The sequence below is a fragment of the Panthera tigris genome, chromosome B2 (assembly GCF_018350195.1).
Source record: "Panthera tigris isolate Pti1 chromosome B2, P.tigris_Pti1_mat1.1, whole genome shotgun sequence".
In the NCBI taxonomy this organism is placed as follows: Eukaryota; Metazoa; Chordata; class Mammalia; order Carnivora; family Felidae; genus Panthera; species Panthera tigris.
Genome location: NC_056664.1, coordinates 9,653,556 through 9,671,882, shown reverse-complemented (window position 1 = coordinate 9,671,882; position 18,327 = coordinate 9,653,556). Strand labels below are relative to the sequence as shown.

General features: G+C 40.3%; 1 protein-coding gene across 7 annotated transcripts in view; it reads right to left on the bottom strand.

The window, feature by feature from the left end:
• LOC122238548 overlaps nucleotides 1-18,327 on the bottom strand; it is a 119,515-nt gene that overhangs the window by 81,451 nt on the left and 19,737 nt on the right. For 2 of the 7 annotated variants that reach the window (XM_042985622.1, XM_042985621.1), the window contains one exon: nucleotides 13,882-14,919. The exons of 3 other annotated variants lie outside the window; for them this stretch is intronic. In XM_042985622.1, the coding sequence (XP_042841556.1) occupies nucleotides 14,913-14,919 (7 nt within the window). In that variant the 3' untranslated portion in view covers nucleotides 13,882-14,912. Of the gene's footprint in view, nucleotides 1-209; nucleotides 570-13,881; nucleotides 14,935-18,327 lie in introns of those variants that run through there. 2 more of the 7 variants (XM_042985620.1, XR_006217473.1) reach the window with 2 other exon arrangements.

The following is an 18,327-nucleotide window of genomic DNA, read 5'->3' as shown; positions in this document are numbered from 1 at the left end:
TCACATCTGTACATTTTGCAATCAATTTCAAGGTGTTTGTGGACCTCGGGATGTAGGAAATAACTCTTTATTGCCAAGCACTGGCCCAACTACTTGAGAAACATCAGTGAATAAAGTGGACAAAAACCAATACCCTGCTGGATCTTACACGGGTAAGAGAAAGCAGATAATAAAAAAATAAACATGGTAAATCATGGAGGTTTATTATGTTAGAAAGGGAAATGCTTATGCACTGAAGAAAAAGAAGAACAGACCAAGAGGAATGAAGAGCACTTGTTAGGGATTCCATTTACAGCATGCGATAGAGTAGTTCAGATCGGTGTCATTGAGAAGGTCAGTTTTGAGCAATGATTTAAAGGAAGTGAACAAACTGGCTAAGTGTGTGTCTGGCACAGAGGTATTCCAGGGGGTGGAAAGGGCCAGTATGAAAACCTTAAATTGGGCATACGTTGGAGTGAGCGAGCAGGGAGAGACAGTAGGAGATGATGTCATTATTGCAATAATCGTGGTTTCAACCAGGAAGGTAGCAATAGGGACCGAGTAGTCAGATGGTCGGATTCTGGTTGGACCTGCAAAGAAGAGTCAACAGAATTTTCTGACAGTTTGGAGGCAGAACGTGAGAGAAGGGGTAGTGGGCGGATCACAGCTGATTCTGTAAAATGGAATAAGTTTGGGGGGTAAGCCTATTCAAAGACCCCTGCACCACCTCTACCCTCCAACATTAAGAACATGACACCCAGGGGCACCTGGGTGTCTCAGTCGGTTAGGTGTCCGACTTCAGCTCAGGTCACCACCTCACGGTTCAGGAGTTGGAGCCCTGCATCAGGATCTCTGCCGTTGGTACAGATCCTGCTTCAGATCCTCTGTCCCCCCTTCTTCTTCTCCTCCCCCACTCATTCTCCCTCTGTGTGTGTCTCTCTCTCACACACACAAAATAAATAAATAAACTTACAAAAAAAAAATAAAAGATTAAGAACATGACCCAAAGAGCATTTCCCTCCCGAGAGCAGGGGCTTTTCTGTTCGCGGCAGAATCCTTAGAGCTTCAAACATTGCCAGGCTCAATAAGCCTTTATTAAATGAAGAAAAAGAATCCCACAACGGAGAGTATTCCCTTCACAGAAATGCCCAATCTTTCTTCCAGTACCACCTCCTTGACGTTTCTAGGATTTATATAGAGTGAATTTGGAGGGTTTTAGCCACACGGCTACCTTCACTCCGCTTCATCCCTGCCACGCCTACTCGATCGTTTTTTGATACTCCCATAACAGGAACCTCAGCAGTACACAGCCAAATAGCAACAGGGATGGCAAGAAAGGTCGTGCCTTCCTGCGCATCATCAACATCTCAAGTAACTTTATTGCTAATGTCATTAGCATCAGTTAGTACCCCTTTCTTCCTCTCTCTAAAGGCAGCCACTTCCGGTCCCAGTGTAGAGGACACATGAGATAGCAAAGAAAGCTGGCTAGGTGAGGGTGGTCTTGAGCACCGAGAATTCAGAAGCCCCCAGACATGCAAATATTCTGCTCTGTTTTTACAAAGGACTGTCTAGTAGAATATGTTTCACTCAAACACACGAGGAACTACATCAGAGTCAATTCCCATTGAAGCTAAAAGCATCAAGGAGAATTGAACAAGGCAGAAGACAGAACAAAGCTTTGTTACGATCAAGTCTTGCCCACAGATAACATTACAATTCACTTGCTAGTCATGCCTTGAAGTTGAGTTAACCTCAAGCAATTGATCTACCAACCCTAATGGAGGCAGATGAGATGTCCTCTGTGGAGGTGATAGAACTATTTTGCTCAGCCCTGGGCTGATAGTGCAGAGTTTGCTTAAGATTCTCTGTCTCTCTCTCTCTGTGCCCCCCCCCCCTTCAAAACAAACAAACAAATAAACAAACTTTAAAGAGCAAATGAACATAAGGGGGAAAAAGAGAGAGGAAAACCATAACTACAGAGAACAAACCGAGGGTTACTGGAGGGGAGGTAGGCGGGGGGGGGGGGGGGGGGGGGGGGGGGGGGGGATGGGGGAAATAGGTGATGGGCATTAAGAAGGACACTTGCGGAGAGGAGCACCGGCTGATGTTTGTAAGTGATGAATCACTTAAATTGTACACCTGAAGCTAATATCACACCGTATGTTAACTAATTGGAATTTAAATAAAAACTTAATTAAAACAAAAGAAATCTGGGACGCCCGGGTGATTCAGTCAGTTAAGTGTCCAACTCTTGATTTCGGCTCAGGTCACACAATCTCATGGTTCGCGAGAAGGAGCCCTGAGTTGGACTCAGCGCTGAGAGCACGGAGCCTGCTTGGGATTTTCTCTCTCTCTCTCTCTCTCTCTCTCTCTCTCTCTCTCTGCCCCTCCCTCTCTCAAAGTAAATAAATAAGTAAATTTCTTTTAAAAAAGAAATCTGAAAAGAATTTCCCCTTTTAGGAAGAAAACCATGACTGTACTAAGTAGATCTTTCATAAAAAAGCAAAGTGGCTAAACACACACTTTCAAAATGTGGGAGATACCTTTTGCTTTATTCCATTTCAGCTTATAGAAGTTTTCATAGAAACACTCTACTCTCAGAAAGTGGGGGAAACTTTCACCTAACTAATGAAATGTACTTTCTCCTTTTGATGTCTGTATAATTGCTAGAAGCATGAGGCTCTAAATGTGGTTGTAGTGTTGGAGGGCTGGATAATCACACACAAGTCGGAAACCAGTGCCCTCTATTTCCTCTACAAAAGAAAAGCATTATAATCCATTCACTTAAGGTAACCTTGCAGGTGTAAGACTGCAGGAGTCAATGAACAATCTCACTCTGAAATAGTACTGTCTTTGCTTATTTGAAGATTTATAGCCATTTAGCACCTTCCTTCCCTCCATGAAAATAACTTAATTCTAGGAAAATAGATTCATACATTTTGATAAAGGAATATAATAAAATAGAAAACAGTTTAAGTGATGCTTGCAAAGAGTTAGTAATAACGCAGGAACTGCTTTTTCTATGCAGTTAACTGAAGAAATCAGAACAAGATTATATATATATATGACATTATCCCCATTATATGTGTTTTCTACTTTGTACCACAGAAAAACATTGGTTGGCTCTGACAGGTGGAATCATAGGATAGTGGGATTTTTTTTGTTTTGTTTTCTTCTTTGAGATTTTCTCTATTTTCCATGAAAAAAAACCCTCTTTATATTCAAGGAAAATAAATAAGCTTTGTTTTTTAAAAAAGATTTATGACCCTGGCATTTTGCAAGTACCTGAAAATTTATGCATTTAGCGAACATGGCCACCAGACTCTGCTTAGAATATAAATGAGCCCTGATAGGATAGAATGTTTCTCCTGCTTCTTTCAAATTCCAGTAGTCACTTAACAAGTATTTTTGCCCTTGATTCTGGTGCTAGAAAAATCTAATCACAAGAATATGAAGTCAGAGCTGAGACGTGGGATCTTTTGCAAAATCCACGGACCACATGATTCTCAGCAACCAATTTGTATCACAACATGGTATAAGGCACATGTTAGACAATAAATAAATAAACAGTAAGTCAAACCAGATTTAATTGACTGACTTATGACCAAAAAGCATCTGGCTTCGGCTTTCTGCTTATGCCATTTATCAGGCCAGAAGCTCCAGGGCCCTTGTCTAGGCCAAGTGGTACTTAATGGCTCTACGGGCTCCTAGCTGATGATGCAGCCTTGAAAAACAAGAGTCAGAATACCTAGACCACGGATGGCAAATATATAGTTTACAAACTCCCTACTACTGTTTCCCTAGCCAGTATTACTGATGAATCAAGGCTTGTACCCTTTATTCTTGGACATGACCTCAGAGGCTTGGAAGCAATATTAGCAGTCACAAGCAACCAATGGAGACTGTGGGAAGAACCCAATTCCCCATCTCTTTCTTGGGTGGAGTCTTCAGGTAATTATGCAGCCGTATCTTTTGAGGAACAAATGAAAGGAATTTGCTGAATGGCTGAACGGACGTGAATCTTGTAGGATAAAGTTTTGATGACTCTGAAGTGCAGGCATCAAAGTCTTGACTGAGGATGGAGGGAAGATCCATTTCAAGGTGGCTTATTGACATAATTGGCAAGTTAGTGCTGGCTGATAGCAGGGTACCTCAATTTCTTGCCAGATGGATCTCTCCATAGGGTTGCTTATGTGCCCTTACAACATGGCTCCTGGCTCCTCCCTAAGCCTGGGATCCAAGAGAGAACAAGGTGGAAGTCACAATGATTTTTCCACTAGTCTTTCCTGAAGATCCTTTTGGCTATACAGGCCTGGCCTACTCAAAATAGAAAAGAATTACATGAGAATATGCCTACAGGAAATAGGGAACATTGGGAGTCATCTTGGAAGATGGCTACTCTAATAAGTCCCTATAGTAGATTTAAAGAAGCCAATTCTTGTTCTCAAGGAGCTTATAGTTGAAGAGGCCCCATATATGCAAAAATCCACAACAGTTTAAGGAAAAAAACAAAACTATGAAGACTGCTAGGACTCACCAATATGTATATTCCCTACTTCTTGCTGGATATGTTGCCACACCTCATTTCCTATCCTCTTGGGTTTGGGGGTGGTGATATAACCAGCCCTTGACAATGGAATATAAGAGAAGGTGATACGTGTCACCTCTAGACTATGGCATTCAAGATCCGTTTTGCCATCTCCATGTTTTCTCCCCCTTTTTTGGTGATATTCGGACACAGAAGTGTGCTTTAAGATAAGGCTCCAGATTCATTATTTTGTGTATGAATATCCCGCTTCCCAACATTATTTAGCAAAGAAACAATTCTTTTCCCATTGAATATTCTTGGCTCCCTTGTCAACTATTAGTTGACCGTGTACCCATGGGTTTATTTCTGGACTTTCAGAAAAGGAGTGGTGAGAACATGTGCCGTTGTCCTGTTACTGATTATAGAGGAAAAGCTTTGAACCTATCACCATTGAGTGTGTTGTGAGCTGTGGGCTTGTCATATATGACCTTTATTATGTTCCTTCTGTACCCAATTTGTTGAACATTTTTATCATGAAAGAATGTTGAATTTTGTCAATTGCTTTTTTGGCATCAATTGAGATGATCATATGATTTTTATCTTTTATTCTATTAGTGTGGTACATAGCATTTATTGGTTTGCCTATGTTGAGCCATCCTTGCATTCCTGGGATGAATTCCCCTTGATCTTGGTGTGTGATCCTTTTAATGTGCTGTTCAATTTGGTTTGCTGCCATTTTGTTGGGAATTTTCACGTCTATATTTATCAGTAATATTGACCTATAGTTTTCTTTTCTTATGGTGTTGTTAGCTCACTTTAGTTTCAGGGTAATTACGGCTTTGTAAAATGAGATTGGGAGTATCCCTTTGCTTTAATTTTTTGGAAAAATTTGGAAAGTATTAGCATGAATTCTTCTTTCAATTTTTTGTAGAATTCACCAGTGAAACCATTAAATCTTGAAATTTTCTCTGTTGTGAGATGTTTTTATTACTGATTTACCCTCCTTACTCCTTATTGGTCTGTTCAGATTTTCTGTTTATTCATGATTCAGTCCTGGTAGGTAGAATGTTTCTAGGAATTTGACCATTTCTTCTGGGCTGTTCAATTTGTTAGCATATAATTTTCATAGGAGTCTCTCATGATCCTTTAGATTTCTGTGTTATCATTTGTAATGTCTCCTCATTTATTTATAATTCAATTTATTTGACTTATATCTCTTTTTTTTCTTAAAAAAAATCCAGGTAAAGGTCTGTCAATTTTGCTTATCTTTTCAAAGAACCAATTATTGGTTTTGTTTCTTTGCTATTGTTTTCCTATTATACATTTAAATTATTTTTGCTCTGATCTTTATTATTTCATTTTTCTGATAACTTTGGGCTTAGTTTGTAATTTTTCTATATCCTTGAGGTACCATATTAGGTTGTTTATTTGAGATCTTTCTTTTTTCTTGATGTATACATTTATAGGTATAAACTTCCTTCCTAGAACTGCTTTTGCTGTATCCTATGTATTTTGGTAAGTTGTGCTTCCATTTTCTTTTATCTCAAGGTATTTTTGTAATTTTGATTTTCATTTCTTTGATTCATTGGTTGCTTAGGAGTGTGTTAATTGCCATGTATTTGTGAAACTTCTAGCTTTCTTCATATAGTTATTGGTTTTATACCATTGTGGTTGGAAAAGATACTTGATATGATTTCTATCTTCTTGACTTTGTTGTGACTTGTTTTGTGGCCCAACATATGATCTATCATAGAAAGTTCCATGTGTGCTTAAGAAAAATGTGGGGGCGCCTGGGTGGCTCAGTCGGTTAAGCGTCCGACTTCGGCTCAGGTCACAATCTCGCGGTCCGTGAGTTCGAGCCCCGCATCAGGCTCTGGGCTGACAGCTCAGAGCCTGGAGCCTGCTTCAGATTCTGTGTCTCCCTCTCGTTCTGACCCTCCCCCATTCATGCTCTGTCTCTCTCTGTCTCAAAAATAAATAAAACATTAAAAAAAAAAAATTTAAAAAAAAAAAAAGAAAAAAAAAAAGAAAAATGTGTATTCATTCAGCTGCTGTTGGATGTGGATTAAGTCAGCTGTTGATTCTCTCTGTTGAATTATTCAGTTCTAGGATTTTTGTTTGGATTTTTTATGGATTCTATTTCTTTTTTTTTTAAGTTTATTTATTTTGAGAGAAAGAGAGAGAGAGCACAGAGCCTGGTGTGGGGCTCAATCCCATGAACCATGAGATCATGACCTGAGTCAAAATCAACATTCAGACACTTAACTGACTGAGCCAGCCAGATACCCCTCTATTTCTTTTTGAATTCATTTTGTGCATGCATTGTTTTCCTAATTTAGTCTAGTGACCTATCTGCATGTTTTATAGTTCCCTAAACTTCATTAAAAATATTATTTTGAACTATTTGTCAGACAATTCACAGATATCCATTTCTTTATGGTCAATTACTAGTTTTATTATCATGTTTATCTGATTCTTCATGATCCTTGTATCTTTCCATTGGTATCTGTGCATTTGAGTAAGCTACCTCTTCCAGACTTTACAGATTCATTCCAACAGGGAAAGATCTTCACCATTCGGCTCAGTTTGGGGTACTAGACAGATCGGCTGGTAGTATCCATGGTCAGGTGGGGTTTGCTATCAGTGTCTCTAGTGTGGCTATGCTATTGCCTATTCTCTGATGTGGTGGGGGTATGGAAGGATGCTACTGACTGTGCTCTGTGGTCAGATGGAGCCACTAGTTGGGCTCTGCAACCACTCTTGGTTGGGTAGCACCTCAGGTTGTGCTCCCCAACCGATGGTGCTTCTGGCTGGACTCCATGTTCAGGCAGGGATGAAGACAGGGCTTTGCAATTGAATGGGACCTCAGGCTGTTCTCCGCAACCAAGTGGAGCCACAGCCTGTGCCCCAAAACTGGGCACAATCACACGTTATGCTTCATAATCCGGTAGACCATGGCTGTATTTGGTGTTGGATGATGTCGCTGGCCAGGCTCTCTGGTTGGGCAAGGCCTCCAGCTCTACCCTGCATTTAACTGGGGCTTGAGACTGTGCTCCATGGTTAGACAGAGTCATAGGCTGGCCTCCACTGCTGGGCAGGGTTGCAGGCTGGGCTCCATGAATTGATGGTATCCTAGATTGGGCTTCAAGGCAGCCCAGAGTTACTGTTCAGACTCCCTGATTAAGCAGGGATAGAGACTATGCTCTGCGGTTTGGCATGGCTGCTGGCTTGAATCCCCGGCCGAGCAGGTTGTAGGATAAGCTCCACAGTTGCTGGGTTCTCTGGGATGGGACTGAACACTATGTTCAGCCGTTGTGTGAGGCTTTGAACTTGTTCCTGTGCCTGAATGGGGTCTAGAATAAGTTCCATGGCTGTCATGGCCCATTGGCTTGAAAACTTAAGTCAGGTAGAACTGCGAGCTGAGCTCCCTGGCCAGACAGGACCACACTGGCTTAGTTCTGCAAATGGGCAGAGTGGCTGGCTAAGATTTCTACTCTGGCACTCCTGGAAACAGGCACTTGGTGCACAAAGATTTGAGTTCTGGTTGCCATAAACCCCACTCCCCTTTCTGGTGATCCCCAGTGATCCATCCCACAGTGATCTCTGTGAGAAGAGACCTGAATGGGCCTCTTGAAGAGAATCTTTCGACACTGAGGAAGCTGGATGTCCACCTTGGGTTTTCTTTTCCCCACTGGAGAAACCATAGTCTCAGGAGACTTCTCTCAGTGTGGCATCTATGCTGGTCTAGAGGAGGGGTGATGCCTCCAGAGTGACGCTGATCCTCTTACCCTTCTAATGTGGTCCTCCTTGGTCTCTGTGGACCAGGGGGTGCCTCAACTTCATTCTCGGATTCTGGGATTTTCACAATGGGGTCTTGCTTATGGATAGTTGCTAACTGGTCTTTTTTTGTGACAGTGACTAAAGTCAAGAATGACCTGTATCACCATCTTAATGATATAGACATTTTACTGTTTTCTATGACCTTGACAGTTTTGAAGAGTGCTGGTTGGGAATTTTATAGAATGTCTCTCAATTTGGATTTTCTTATGTTTTCTTGTGATTAAACTGGGGTTATGGGTTTTCAGGATGGATAACACATAAGGGAAATGCCCTTCTTGTCACATCATATCAGAGGGTCCATGATATCAACATAACTCATCCCTGGTGATGTTAACCTTGATCACTTCAATAAAGTGGTGTTTGTCAGGTTTCCCCACTGTAAAGTTTGTTTTTCTCTTTCCACCTCTCTTTTTCCCTTGGAAGCAAGTCACAAAGTCCAGATCATACTCAAAGGGAATGGAATTATGCTCTCCCTTCTGGATAAAGGAGTATCTATCTATATATTATTTAAAATTTTTCTGTAGGAATGTTTACCTACTTTCGCACTTTCACACTTGTTTGTTTGTTCAATAATTTATTTATATCAGTGTGGGGTCGTAGATACTTATTTTATTCTTTGAGTTGTGTGATTTTATGCCATTTCTAACATAAAGTTTGTAGACATCTGCTTGGGGTTTTGCACTAAACTGAATGCATCTTGGACTCTTTCTTGGTTGTAAACTCTTCCAGGAAAAGGAATGTGCCCTACTCTACTCATCATTTATATTGGATCAAATGTCACTTTCCAGACACCTTTGTTGACTATTCCATCTAAATGAGTGCTTCCCTCACTGCTACAGTCATCTTTATATTATTCTGTTGAATTTTCTTTATAATACTTGCTGCTACTTGGCGGTCATTTTTATTTGCTTTCTTTCTTGTTTATCATCTGTCTTTTCCCACTGGGGTAGCAGCTCCCTGAGATCAGGAGTCTTGTTTCTTGTTCACCTCTGTATCCCCAGTGTGTCAAACAGTGTCTGGCACATAGATGAAACACAGTGAATGTGTACTGAATAAATCAATAAATCTTCATATTTCCCACTATGCCTAATTACTGGCCTTAGAGCGACCGATAAATATTTCCTAAATAAATGCAATTTCTAACTCCCCTGGGACATGCTAAATATGGCTGAAATACATTTTTATTTATATAATTCTGATTTATGACAATAATTTTTCAGGACATTAATATTACAAATCAAAATGACAAACATGGAGTACGTCTTCCTTGTTCGGGTAGCTGACTTAACTTCCTAATTGTGTTGTCTTCTTATTACCACTGGAAAACATCAGAGTCCTCTGAGCCCACATCAGCTGGTATGTGATGGAGAAGAAGAGTGAAAACAGAGGGGATTGTTTCAGGTGTTGAGGGGATCTAGCTCAGGTTTAAGCAACAAAGCGAGCTGCAGAGATGTGCCTGGGTGGTCATATAATAAAAAGATTAGCGTAAGATGAATCAAGAAAGAAAAAAGAGATAGTTGGCCATAGCAGCCAAGTACCTAAATTTGAGTTCAGTATGGGAGAGCCATTTTGAGCCTTATGGGGCATTTACCCAACTGGGGAAGAAAGCAGTGGAACTCTCTAGGACCAGAGAGGTGGTGGAAGCCTGAAAAAATTTGGACTTTTTTTTTTTTTACCAGGTTGTTTGGTAAAAATTATCAATGGCTGACATTTAAGAGAAATGAAATCTGATGAGGCAGAGTAAATGCAGTGTGAATGATTTGCTTTTCCCGTAACTGAGTGGATAAACATGATTATTTACCTAATAAAGAATTCTTTGATGTTCCCAAAACAATCCTATTAGTTTAATAAGTGGTTGAAAAATTATGATTTATATGAGCTTGGTTAATAAATATACTGTGCAGTCTCTGTCCATTTATCATTGATTTCCATATGTTTGTAGAGACAGCTGAGTTCTTTCTTTTCCTCTGAATGCTGCATTTGCAGAAAAATCAGGATTGAATTTGAAACATGAAATAATCATTATAAACCTCCTAGGTAAATAGTACTGACTCATTATTCACATGCTGAAGAATCAGGGCCAGCATCCAAGAATGAGAACTTTTCCTACTTTTTCTGTCTCATGGAGAAGAGAAAACTGATCCAGGGCATAGCCTCACCCTAAAGTCAGTGCCAGGGTTGCAAAGATTGCAGAAAAAAAAATCATCACTTCATGATCATTTCTGGCCAAAGTACTTATAAAGGCATCAGGGATGAGCTCCCTAAAAGACAAAGAGCAAAAATCTCTTATCTGATCTCAGATACAAAAAGCAGTTCTAGAGTCTGTGCTATTGACTGAATTGCACCCCCTCAAAATTCATATGCTATGACCCTAACCTCTAATGTGATAATATTTGGAGAAGGACTTTTGAGAGGTAATTGTATTTATGAAGCCATGAGGGTGGGAGCCTTATGATTTAGAGGTTTAGTGTCCTTATAAAAGGAGACACTGGAGAGCTTGCTCACTCTCCTGCTTTCTCTGCCATGTGGGATGGCCACATGGAGAAGGTGGCCATCTGCAAGCCAACAAGAGAATTCGCGTCAGAAACTGAATCCCACTGGCCCTTGATCTTGGACTCTCAGCCTCAAGAACTGTGAGATAATACATTTCTGTTGTTTTAACCACTTATTCTGCAATATTTTTTATGGTGGCTCAAGCTAACACGGGCTGCCACAGTGTTATTAATGTATCTTGTAAGCTGGCTGTCTTTGATATGACAGGTTTCTAAAATAAAGAATCACTGTTGACCAAGAGCTTTTACAGTAAGGTAGTAAGGTAGTGAGCCCCTTTCAGCAGAAGTATGGAAGCAGGTCCGGAATAACCACCTGCGAGAAATACTTTAAAAGAATGTGTAGAGCAGATGGAGGGTTGACTTGTGGACAGGTGGATGCTAGTAACTACTGAGGATGTGCAATGAAAATAATTAAATTAAAGTAATACATAAATTAGGTGAGAGCATCTGGGCATTAGTGGGAAGGTGAGGGAAGAGGACGTGAACTGTAGCTGGGAGGCAATGCTGAGAAGGCACAAAAACAAAGCTGACTGGAATGACAGATTAATATCTCAAGAGTTTTTCAAGAGTGGGAGGTGTGACAGAGCCATCGCTGCTCCAGCCACAGCCCCCTAGGCCTTGTTACACCTGTGCCTGCCCACCCAACTTCCGACTTCCAGCAGCTGCTTCTCTGTCCTTGAGTGAACACAGGGACTCCCGTCTAGTGAATACAACGTGGCAGAAGTGACGGTGCCTGACGTCTGCAACTAGGTCATGAAAAGGCTTATGGCTTCCTTCTTGCTCTCCCTCTTTCTTGGATTAGTTACTCTGGGGGAAAGTGGCTGCCGTGTCATAAGGGTACTCGAGCCAGCTGTGAAGAGGCTCATGAGGTGAGGAACTGAAGCCTCCTGCTGAGAGTCTTGTGAGTGAGCCATCTTGGAAGTAGAACGTCCAGCCCCAGTCAAGCCTTCGGATAATTGCGACCTTTGGCAATATCCTGATGGAAACTCTTGAGCCAGAACCAGCCAGTTAAGCTGCTCCCAAATTCCTGACCCACAGAAACTGAAATAACACATGTGTAATGTTTTAAGCTAGTAGGTTTGGGGATAATTTGTTACACAACAGGAGATCGCTAAAACAGTGATACTGAGCTAAAATACAGAGAATGAACAATAAGGCAGAGGCCCAGGAAATGAGGGACAAGACCAAATGTGGCTCACATTTTTTAAGCAAAAATTAGGCTCATTGTATACATTACTTTGAAAATGACTTTAAGTTTACTTATTTATTTTGAGAGAGAGAGACAGAGAGAGAGAGAGAGAGACTCTTTTTTTAAGGTAGTCTCCATGCCTACCCAAATCGGAGCTTGAACTCATGACCCTGAGATCAAGACCTGATGTGAGATTAAAAGTCAGCCACTTAACTGACTGAGCCACCAGGCACCCCTAAATTACTCTTTTCTTTTTAAACAGAAGCATTATTTATTAATCATAATTCCTGGATCATGACATACACTCATCCTTTATTTACCCACAGACCTCTCTTATTTTAGTTTTGTTTTTAGGACTATAATGTATACCCATGAACACAATTTCCAACCCAAGAGTGAGAATAAAACTAATTTACATTTACCTATGGGCCCAGTGAGAATTTTTCACTTAAAAATACGTTCTGTTGTTTCCGCATCTTACTAAACACATTTCTATATGAAATTTCTTATGTTTACACAGAATTCCCTCATGGATGTGTCAGAACCTTTTAAATCAGTTCCTTATTGTTGGATATTTAAAATGCTTGCAGATTTTGTTATTAAAAATAAGAGAGTGGTGAATATCCTCAGGCATAAATTTGTATGCCACTGTGATTAATTCCTTAGGAAAAGTTCTCAAGCTTGCATGTCTCTGAGAAGCTCTGAGAAGTCCTGCCACAAATATGCCTGACCTACGGGGCCATCTTCCCCACAGGACACCCTTGGACCACAATCCTGGGTCCCAGGCACTCACTTGCCTCCAAAAGACCATCAGAACCAAATTCAAAATGCTCCTGTCCCTCTGTACCTCAGTCAGCAAGTTACAGACCTCACCGGTGTTTATCTTATCACTCATCCCCAAATTGTGCAGTAAATCCCTGAATCCGTTCCATCTCTGTCCCTCATCAAATGAAATTTAAAAAATTACAAAATCAGCCCCCCACTGGGCCTTTTGGAAATTTCTCTCCATTAATGTCTCAGAAATTTAACCTCCTCTCTGAACCATTACCCCGCCTGTCTCCTTTCCTTAACTGAACGTTGATTTTCTCTTGGGGATACTGCTCTCCTCTAGCCCTCTTAGGTGGAAGCTTTTTTCTTCAACTTATTCCTTTGAGACCATTACGCCTCCTCCATCTTGAATAACAATCATTCTGCGACGTATGGAAATTTTTTCCCTCCTCACAAGAATCATCTAGCAATTTATTGGTCATTCCTCTCTCTCAATAAAACATAAAATGGATCTTCTTCACCACAACTTCTGACATCACTTGAACGTAGCCTGGAGCTCTATGTGAATAATCTGTCCAATACCCTGACCTCTCAGATCCTGGGTCTTCTCACCTCTGATGTCCTTTTTCTCTATGCTGCACTTGGCTACACCTCTGGCCTCATTATCAACAGAAACCACACCACTTACAAGACTGTGAATTCAGGGGCACCTGGGTGGCTTAGTTGGTTGAGCATCTGACTCTTGGTTTTGGTCACATCTTGTTCTTGTAGTTTGTGAGTTCACGTCCTGCATTGGGCTCCATGCTGACAGTACAGAGCCTGCCTGGGATTCTCTCTCTTTCCCTCTCTCTCTGCCCCTTCCCCACTCATGCTCTCTCTCTCTCTCTCTCTCTCTCTCTCTCTCTCTCAAAATAAATAAACATAAAAAGAAAAAAAAAAAAGATTGTGAATTCAAATGATAGGAACCAGAAATGGAAGCGACAGGGCTTTGGTTGTGTTGACCCAGAAAATGGGCACCGCTGAGAAACAAGATAGAGCAAAGCGAGCTTGATTGACTTATGTTATAAAGGACCCAAAGCTCTTCCCTGCAGAACTGAGATCTGGAAGATGACGGTGACGTGGAGAGAAAAACACTGGATCCGCTGGCTGGAGTTCTATCTGGTGCTGCAACGAAGGTGAGAAGGGAGACGCCCGGAACGTGAGAAGCAAGGGGAATTTATACTTCGCTGTGACAAGGAAGGTAATTCTTCTCTGCCCCTTTTCAAGGCATTTCAGTAAAAATTTTTAAAATGCTTTTGATGCTTCCTTCCAGGTTGGAATGATGTTTCTTTGAATACCACTAGGCAGCCCAGTATCCCTCAGGGTATGCAAACACTCCCCTGTTTGCCGCCCCCCCCCTTCCCACTCAATTTCCATACAAAGAAAATTCTGACCTCATTGAGATCTTTGAACCCCTCGACCCTCTCCTGTGTTTTCTGTATGCATCAGCCTCTTCCTCTTTTCTTTGAATTTCTTCTCAAGTTCATATTCAATGGTCCAGCAATATAATTACCCTAGACCTTTATGACTTTCTTGGATGGATTCCACTGAAGACTTTCTCTGTCCATATGATGTAGCCAAATGATACTGGAGAGATGCCCGTAATGTAGAAGACTTTGTCACCATGGCTCTATGAACACCACCTTTAAACGGCACTCAGTAGTGCCAGTAATTACATTCATTTGCTGGGCTTGACTTCACTCTCTCAGGGAGGACCATTTCATACCTTCGCACTTGCTTATCCCCAGGCTCTGTCTCTATTTCACTGAAGTACTGACTCGCTGACTCCCTGAGGCCCTCACTCATCTTCCCATCTTCGAATCTGCATGACTGTCTCCATTAACACCCCAAAGGGTCCCTCAAAGTGCCCCTCCTCTGCAATCCCTTTCTTTCTGTGGCCACGGTCTCTCTTCTGTATCTCCAGCTCTTCCTCAGCATCCAAACCTGCTCCAAGCTATGCAAATGGAACTCTCTGGAGTCGGGCATTGTATGCAGCAGGAGAGTCAATATCTTCCCATCACCAACTGAAAATAAGACAACTACAGTAATAAGTCTTTGTGGAATCCAGAGTTCCCTTCAGATTCTATCACCTTGCTCTGCTTCATGGTCAGACGTGTCAAAAACTTTCTACTCAATTCCATCCACTCTTCATTTTTATTTTAATATTTTGGATATACGAGAACATATGGAGAATGATACCCACCACCTTACTAAAGAAATAAGGTATTATACACATATTTTAAAATCCAGGGCATATCCTTCCTGAATATCAACTCCTTTCCTTCCTCTAGGAAGTAACCGCTATTCCAAACATGGTGTTTACCACTTTCAAGGATTTCTTTATTATTTTATCCATGTGTGGTGTTGTTGAAATGTACCCAGACTTTATTTAAATGGTGTTATACTGGATGTAGTCTTTGTTTTGTCTTTTTGACTCAATACGGTGTTTGTAAAATTCACCTAAGTCTTTAAGAATGGACTAGTTTATTCATTTTGACTCTTGGATACTTATCCATTTTCCTAACGGTAGACATCGGTAATCATTCACTGCCACAAGCAATGTCGTATGAACATTCTTGTGAGCGACTCCATGAGAACATTTATAACTTTTGGGAGATAGCTACATAGAAGCAAAACTGCTGGGTGTGTGCATCTTACGTTTTACCAAGTGGTGCTAGGTTCCTCAGAGGAACCTCAGAAAATGCAAGTTACCAATGATCCACATCCTCTCAGGGCACTACAGTGCTTGAAACTTTTTTCATTCTGATAGATGTAAAATGCATGTCATCTTGGTTTTAGTCTTAAGCTGGGTTTTCTTGAATATTGAGAAGACTGGGTATCTTCTCAGATCTTCATGAACAACTTGGCCAATTCTGCCTATTGAAATGTTTGCCTCTTTTTCTATCGGGTTGCTTGTATTTTCATTACTGATTTTAGACGTTTTTTTTTTTTTTATATATTCTAATATTTATCCTGGGATTGTTATACGTTACCTAAGTCTCTGTCAAGTCTATTATATTTTCAACTTTTTATGGTGTCTTTTGATGCACGGAAGCATTCATTGCAATATAGTTGTATCTATCCTTTTCATTATTGTTCACCCTGCTTGTGTTTTGTTTAACAAATTCTTCCTTTCCTTGACACTACATACATAGTCTCTCACTTTGCCTCCTAATTATATTATTGTATAGTTTCCCTTTCACATTTAAGTATTTCATACATATCAGTGTCTTTCAACTTTGGAGGAAAAAAAATCTTTCATTTTTATTACAGACAATAGTATGGATTCTCATTATTTTGCATGGTCAACAAATTGTTCCGGAACCATTTATTTATTCATCTATCCTTTCTCCACTGAAAATTAATGCTGTACAGTGTCATGTCTCCATATACATGTGGTGTCTGCTTCTCGTCTTTAATTTTTTTCCATTGATCTTTTTACTCATTACTTGGTCAATATTAGGCTGTCTCAATTAGTACAGGTTGAATTCTGTGGTGAATTGCCGATATCTTACAAATTACGATTACTAGAAAAGAAACAGAAATTTCTTACAATTCAACCTAATACTAGCTCCTGATATCAAGTTCTTAAGCTTATGCTCCCTTGTTCTTTTACAAAATTGTTTTTCTTAGTCCTGGCTCCTTATTTTCAATATAAATTTTAGAATGTACATTTTGAGTTTCATAAAAACAAAACTGAAACCTCTTAGGATTTTAATTAGCATTGCCTTGAATTCATAGATTAATTTTAAGTTTACAATATTGAATTTTAACTTTTCATGAACACATGTCCCTTTTAACGTATTAGGGTCTTTTAAAAATGTCTTTTGTAAATTTTTATAAATTTCTCCATAAATTTATTGTGCATTTTTTTAGATTTATCATTCAGAACGATAGCTAGTTAGACCTCTAATAGTTAGTTGCTCTTGCACATTGATTTTGTGTTGTGTCAATACGAATATTATATAATAACAATCTTGCTGAACTCTTTTATTGATTCTGGTATTTTATCTTGGATTTTCTACCTAGAAAATCATACCCTTCATCAATAATGTCAATTTTGTTTCTTCCTTATCCTTTCTTAAATAATTTTTCTCCTTTTCTTAACTAACTACACAGGCTAGGATCTCCAATATCAGCATCCAGAAATCATTCCTGACCTGAAGGAAATGTCTTATTACAATTAAGTGTAATATGTGAAAATATTCTTTCTCAGAGGGGCGCCTGGGTGGCTCAGTCGGTTAAGCATGGGACTTTGTCTCAGGTCATGATCTCGCAGGTTCGTGAGTTTGAGCCCCATGCAGGTCTGGGCTTTTGTGCTGACAGCTCGGAGCCTGGAGCCTGCTTCAGATTCCGTGTCTCCCTCTCTCTCTCTCTCTGCCCTTCTCCTGCTCAGACTGTCTCCCCACTCTCAAAAATAAATAATTTTTTTTTTTAATTTTTAGAGCAGCAGTTGCCAAAAAAAAAAAAAAAAAGTTGCAAATACAAGAGCCTGCAGGACCAGTAAGTCATATAAGATGCAAAGGAGAGGGTAGGTCCATGGGAAACCAGAAAGAGTGCCTTGTCTCTCAGGGCTGCAACTGATCAGTTTCAGAGGCATTTTGCTTTCTACCAACAGAGACTCAAGGCTGATCTAATTCTTAAAGAGAAGTCAGAGGTCAAGTTGTTCTCTGAAATCTCTCAATTTTTAAATGTTGGTAACTAATTTTTAAAAAGCTGATCAAAAACTCATAACTACAGGTCATATTTGGCTCATGGCTGCCAATTTCCACCTGTGTTTTAGAACGGGGATCTCTGACCCTGTTGTAATGCATCACGGCACAAAGCCTTGGGCAAGGTCATGGTGCCTGGGACCAGTGGGAATTTAGAATAGCAATATGCTGAAGGAAAGTTATATCTATATCTAAACTTAGATATGGATATACATGCAGATGTATCTATCTATATATACACACACACAGATACATATATATACACAGACCCATATATATGTATGTATGTATAGATATATATGCTGTATATTATTAAGGTTTTAGACACTCGGTACAAAACACTCCTTTTTCAATAGAGTTTGGATGAACTTAAAAAATAAGACATAGGAGCTGACAAAAAGAAATGAAAATATCAACTTTTTAAGTGATAAACAATGTGGTCATAGATGTGTAGCTAGGTATGCTTTTGGTATTCCCAGAGTTAGACTGATTTACCTCGGAATCCCTGTCCCAGTGGACGACAAGCTGTACCTGTTCTTTGGGGTCACGAGTTCAAGCCCCACATTGGGCTGCATGCTGGGCATGGGGCCTTCTTAAAAAGAATCTATCCATTCCCTACCTCACACCCATTAGGACAGCTACTATACCATTAGGACAGCTACTATTAGGACCCCAGAGAACAGCCTCCATAAATAGGTCGATGAGAAAGGTAGAAGCCAT